This window comes from Limulus polyphemus, unplaced genomic scaffold (assembly GCF_000517525.1).
Source record: "Limulus polyphemus unplaced genomic scaffold, Limulus_polyphemus-2.1.2 Scaffold10162, whole genome shotgun sequence".
NCBI classification, from domain to species: Eukaryota; Metazoa; Arthropoda; class Merostomata; order Xiphosura; family Limulidae; genus Limulus; species Limulus polyphemus.
Window position 1 is genome coordinate 1 of NW_013675772.1, and position 5,893 is coordinate 5,893.

At 31.4% G+C, this 5,893-nt stretch overlaps 1 protein-coding gene across 1 annotated transcript in view; it reads right to left on the minus strand.

Moving 5' to 3' along the window:
• Positions 1-2,760: 2,760 nt before the first annotated feature.
• The window catches only part of LOC111083574 (Down syndrome cell adhesion molecule-like protein Dscam2), a gene marked incomplete at both ends in the record, with an annotated part of 14,447 nt that continues 11,314 nt past the window's right edge, over positions 2,761-5,893 (minus strand). Inside the window, 3 exons of the mRNA XM_022380185.1 lie at positions 2,761-2,824; positions 4,326-4,420; positions 5,134-5,283. Of these exons, the coding sequence (XP_022235893.1) occupies positions 2,761-2,824; positions 4,326-4,420; positions 5,134-5,283 (309 nt within the window). The remainder of the gene's footprint in view (positions 2,825-4,325; positions 4,421-5,133; positions 5,284-5,893) is intronic.

Genomic DNA, 5,893 nt, shown 5'->3' on the forward strand with positions numbered 1-5,893 from the left:
CTTCTTCGACGGTGGCACGTCTTAGGCAGCGTCATTTGTTCTGTTGTCCACTTCGTCCCAACTGAAATGTCCTGGACCGTGATAACGCCAAAACCTGTTGGCATGCACCACCCTTGGCCCACCTCGCCTACCACATTTTATCCGGAAAGTCACGTCTGAGAGACGATCCACTATGTCATATGGGCCTTCCCATGGAGAAGACAACTTAGGAGACTTCCCTTTGGTCTTCCTGGGATTATACAACCATACCTTGTTTCCTGGTACAAAGTTGACTTCAGTAGATCTCTTATCATAAGTTAACTTCATCGAATCAGCAGACGTTTTCAAGTTTGTACGCACTTGAAGGTGAATATCATCCATCCTTTCCGATAACACTTTCACAAACTCTGACACATTCTCAGGCAACTCTTCATAAGGTGGGCGTCCTGTTAACAGATCCACTGGCAACCGAAGTTCCCGACTAAACATCAACTTTACTGGAGTGTATCCAGTGGTTTCATGCTCTGCTGTTCTATAGGCCATCAACAGTGGAGGGAGTAAGACATCCCGCTTCTGACACCAATTTGTTACGTTTCCGTTTGTTAATTAACTTTCCGTAACTTCGTTCCGACGAAACTTTAGCGACACAAGTCTTTACTTAATAAAACTGGTTTATTCTTTCCGAATACAACTTTACGATACACTTATTTTCGAACGTCAACAATACTTCTGACTGCAGTTCAATTACTCACACACATTATTGAGTCACGTTGTCACCCTCTTTTATATACCGGACTACCCTATATCTAGTAAATGCTAGAGCATTCGCCAAGGTACAAGATAGTTCTAGAAACGTGGCGTCACACTAGTCATGTGACTTCGCTTACGCAACAAAGTAATATGTATAATGTATGTAACTCCTTCCATCTGGCTAACTATTATTAGTTAAACACTAAATCTAGAAATAAAAATAAGTTATACTGTACTTAACAGACTTAAATTAAACAGATGTAGGAAATGCTCAAAACTAGATATATTAATTTTTTAGAATTTTGTGATATGTCAGTCAACTTAGCTATGTTTTATGTGGTTGGTTTAAATGATTTTCAATAGAGCGAATCATAGGTGAGAAAATTTGAAGAAATCATCTAATTATTTGTGGATTTTCAGGAAGTATATTATACACAATAATTTGTCCAAATGTTTGATCATTACTAAATGCCAACCTTGTTTCTATACGTCTTTTAGTGTCTATATGTTTGTTCGTGATTAAATTTTGCCTTTTTTTCCCGTAAACTATGTAATGTAGTGTATAGGTGTTGTGTCATTATTAAATGCTACCCTTGTTCTAGTTTGCCACATACAGTTAGTTTCTCTACATGTCAAGTTGAATCTAAGTGTTTGATGATTTGTTTCAGAAGTTGTTCACGTAAATGAAATTTGGTTGTTTAGCGTCAGGATGTTAAAATTAAAAAATATTAGTCGTGTGTCTGGGTATCGTACTGTTTTGATTCCCTAATGCATGATAATCATTTGATAACTTGCTCTAATTGTTTCTAGATGTGTCATATACAGGCCGCTATGCCACTACTCAAGAACTTCAGCTAGCAGTTCAGCAGCAACAAGTTGTGAAATGTGATAACAACAGAAGAGAACAAGAGGGTAAGATTTATACAGCAGGAATAAGCTGTGAACTTTGAAAATCTTAGGAAGAATGGAATGAAAATTTTAAAGCTTTCACCATGTCAGTTTAATCATAAAATTATTGCTACTAAATAAGACACCACATGACATATAAAAACAACGGTTGTATTTAATAATAATCAAACATCTAGACATTACATGACACAGAAATAAGGGTTGTATTTAATAATGATTAAACGTCAAGACACGATATGACATATAGAAACAATGATGGTATTTAATAATGGTCAAAACTCTAGACACTATATGACACATAGAAACAATGATAATGATTAATATTGATCAAACATCTAGACAATAGAAGATATATAGAAACAAAAGTGGGATTTAATATTGATCCAACTTTTTGATACTACTTGACATATAAACAAGGGTAGCATTTAATAATGATCAAGTATTTGAACACTGCATGACATATAAAAACAAGGGTTGTATTTAATAATGATCAAACATCTGAATACTATATGACATAGAGAAACAAGGGTTGTATTTAATAATGATCAAACTTCTGAATACTATATGACATAGAGAAACAAGGGTTGTATTTAATAATGATCAAACATCTGAATACTATATGACATAGAGAAACAAGGGTGGTATTTATTAATGATCAAATGTCTAGACACTATATGACATATAAAAACAAGGATGGTATTTAATAACGATCAAACATCTAGACACTATATGATATATAGAAACAGAGGTGGCATTTAATAATGATCAAACATGTAAATACTACACAATAGATAGGAACAAAAACTGAATTTAATAATGATCAAACATCCAGACAATACATGATATATATAGAAAGAGAGGTGGCATTTAATAATAATCAAATATGTAAATACTACACAATAGATAGGAACAAAAACTGAATTTAATAATGATCAAACATCTAGACAATACATGATATATGTAGAAAGAGAGGTGGCATTTAATAATGATCAAACATGACATGACATGTAGAGAGCTTAGCATGATTAGAAAGACCCCTAGCTTGAAATTATTCATCTGCTCAACAACAGAAAACATGAGAATCATATTAGTATTTTTACACATATATAAAAATCTTCTTACCTGGAGTCCAAGCGTTTGAGCTTTTCGGAAATTGTGTCATTTTTTGAAGTATTCCTCTGGAACTCTGAAATGATTTAATTATAGGGAGTGTTTTATAGTAGAAAGTCAATCAAAAAGTATATTACCTAAACTCAAGTACCTAATGTGTCTTATCTATTGTGTAATATCTAATGACCCATTCCTTACCAATGTTTCTTTTTGGAACATTGTTTTATTAACTATCCTAATTAAATGCTTTTTATCATTTTATTTTAGATACTAACTATAGTTCAAATATTGGCCTAATTTGATTCTGTTTTGTATCTCTTTTTGAATTGTGGCTAAATGTTTGATGTTCCTCTTTGGGAACATTGTACATATTGATGCGTATCTGCTTGTTTATTAATTTCCCATAGAAATTCTTTCCGAGAAACTTCAGTGATAAGGGTCCTTTCTTGATTAAAACTAGTTTATTCTTTCTCGGTACAACTTCGTAATACACAGAATTTCCACAGTCACTTTAAACTTAACAACTTTTATAACACACGCTATAAATCACAGTGATTCACACACTTTACTTATGGTGCCTACCATTCGCTTGACTCAATTATCTGTCTCTTCAATTAATCTGCATATCTATCAATCTATGCAATCGCACTGGTTTTTCTCTCCAGGCTTATATACTAAAAAAGAGGGTGCCTCGAACAAACTCAAGCTTCCCCAATAATTCATGATCCTTCCAGAAACTTCAGTGTGCATGCTCCCAGCATCACGCGACTTCCGCTGTCGTAACAATATTTTAGACAAAGAAAAATATTACTGTATCCAGTTTTTGGCAACTGGTTTTGAGTATTCTTAGAAACAGTAACACGCAGTAAAACTAGTCCTGAAGAAGCTATAATTTAGATTGTTAATTAATGGATAATTATGCCCTATAAAAACATGTTAAAGGGTGATTAGTGTGTAGATTTGTTGTATATAAGAATTCATTAAATTTGTTTTTATTCTGTTAGTCGATTCATTAGATGTTATACAAGCAGTATGTACATTAGTTTAATAATTGGATTTAAAATCCCTAATACTTTGGGATTTTTATATTGCACTGATGCTGCTTAACATATTGATTTATGGCAAATCTAAACTGTAGTAGAATAAATCTCCTGAGGTATAACTGAAGTACCATTTGACTGACGTGTATTATATTATGATCATGATTCATCTTAATTTCAACTTTAACGAACAGTACAGATATGTGATGATTTATTTAAAGTACATTTCTAGATACATTGATCTCTACTTTAAATAGATATGGACTTAAATTCAACTGCTTAAATTATACAGCTTTTTGTACAGATACCAGTCATTACTATTCTGTATACATCTGAAGAATATACAAAATACTGCACTGAATATACGAGTCTCATGTAACTATAGCTAAAGGCAATTTCTTGAATTACTTTATCTGAACGAATGATGATCACTTGTTCAGATATGGGACAAATAATTAATTGTGTAAATAAGAAGACTTTAGTTGGATCAATTACAGTCTATTAATATCACATTAAACTAAAACAAAACAATCAAACCTTATTTTGAGATGGTTTGGGATTTTCCCCTGCTTGTGAATCATATCTTGTTTCAGTATGAAATGTTGCATAAGGAGAAATGTCTTCACCTGGACCTAAAACATTGTAAGTTGTTTTCTAATTGAATGTTAATTTCTGGTTAAACTAAAAAATACATTAAAATTAGATTAACATATTAATTGTTCTACCAACACATAAACTATAAACTGCAAGTCTATTAAAGCCATGTGCTTGAACTCTTGCACATTTCCAGATTATTGACCTCTTTAGATAGGTGAAACATAACTTAACAGAACGTAAATTATATTAATCACAAAATAACAAAACTTGTACATGTACTGTATTCCCTAAACCATTTTAAAATGCCTCAAGTTGATGCTTAAAAACGATTATCTTGACAAATTAGAAAAAAACAATTAACTATTTAATAAGGTAAATTTCTAATTATGATATAACAATATGAAACTTATTAAGAACTGCATCATGTTAGTATCACTGTTCAAAATATTTGCTGAACTACAAGTCGTTTGATGTTATGGTAATGTTGAGCCAAAATCTCATCTTAGGATATTACAACTACCCAATGAACCAGAGATCAACAAGAGATAGAAAAATATTTTTCAGCTTGGAATATGAAGTCAGGACATACACTTTTTAACTCTGTAAATCTATATCATCAATTGTAAAATAGAGTGGATGAAATTTAATGTAAATTTACATTGTATACGATAATACAGATTTCATGAAAGAATAATTATAAAGATACCTACATAATCACAGAGGGAAATTAAAAACACAAAATACTTACTTAAACATGTCATCTGTGTTTCTGATGGAACCATTTTATTTGGACGGGTGATGCAACTGGGAAGCTGATTATTGGGGTCAGAGTTTAATTTCTTTTCTGCACTGTTCATTAATGAGGAATCTGAAGTTATATCGTTCTTTACTGGTTGGCCTTTAAAATAAGAAGAAAAATTTATTCCTGTATCTAATAGCAATATACGTTTTTAAATTACTTGTTAGCAGACTAATATGAAATAATAACTGAGATGGATGAAAGAGTGATGGCTATAAAGTATCAGAGTATAGATAATATTGTAGCAAACTAAAAATGGTTGGGTGTATCAATCTATTTGCATTTGAAAAAGCAGAGTACTAGATAACAAATTTCATAAATAAACTGTGGTATATCTTACCGTGTATAACCAGAGTAAAATTCTAATACTTGAGTAAAAGTTTTGTGTGAATATTTATGATAAGGATGGATGCCGAAATAGATGTGTTACTCAAAACATCCTACACACACACTGACATACAAAGAGTGCCTTTATAACGTGCATACATATGTATATACACACATACAGATATATATATATAAGGTAACAAATATATTTTGCTGAAGGAAGTGATTACTAAAAATAAAACAATATAAAAATTATTTTAAAAACATTTAAAAAATTCTTTATTTGGTACTGTTAATACAAAAGAAATGAATAAAACCACAAATACATAAAAATACTGGTTTCATATCATCCAGGATATATATACCATCTATATGAATCTCT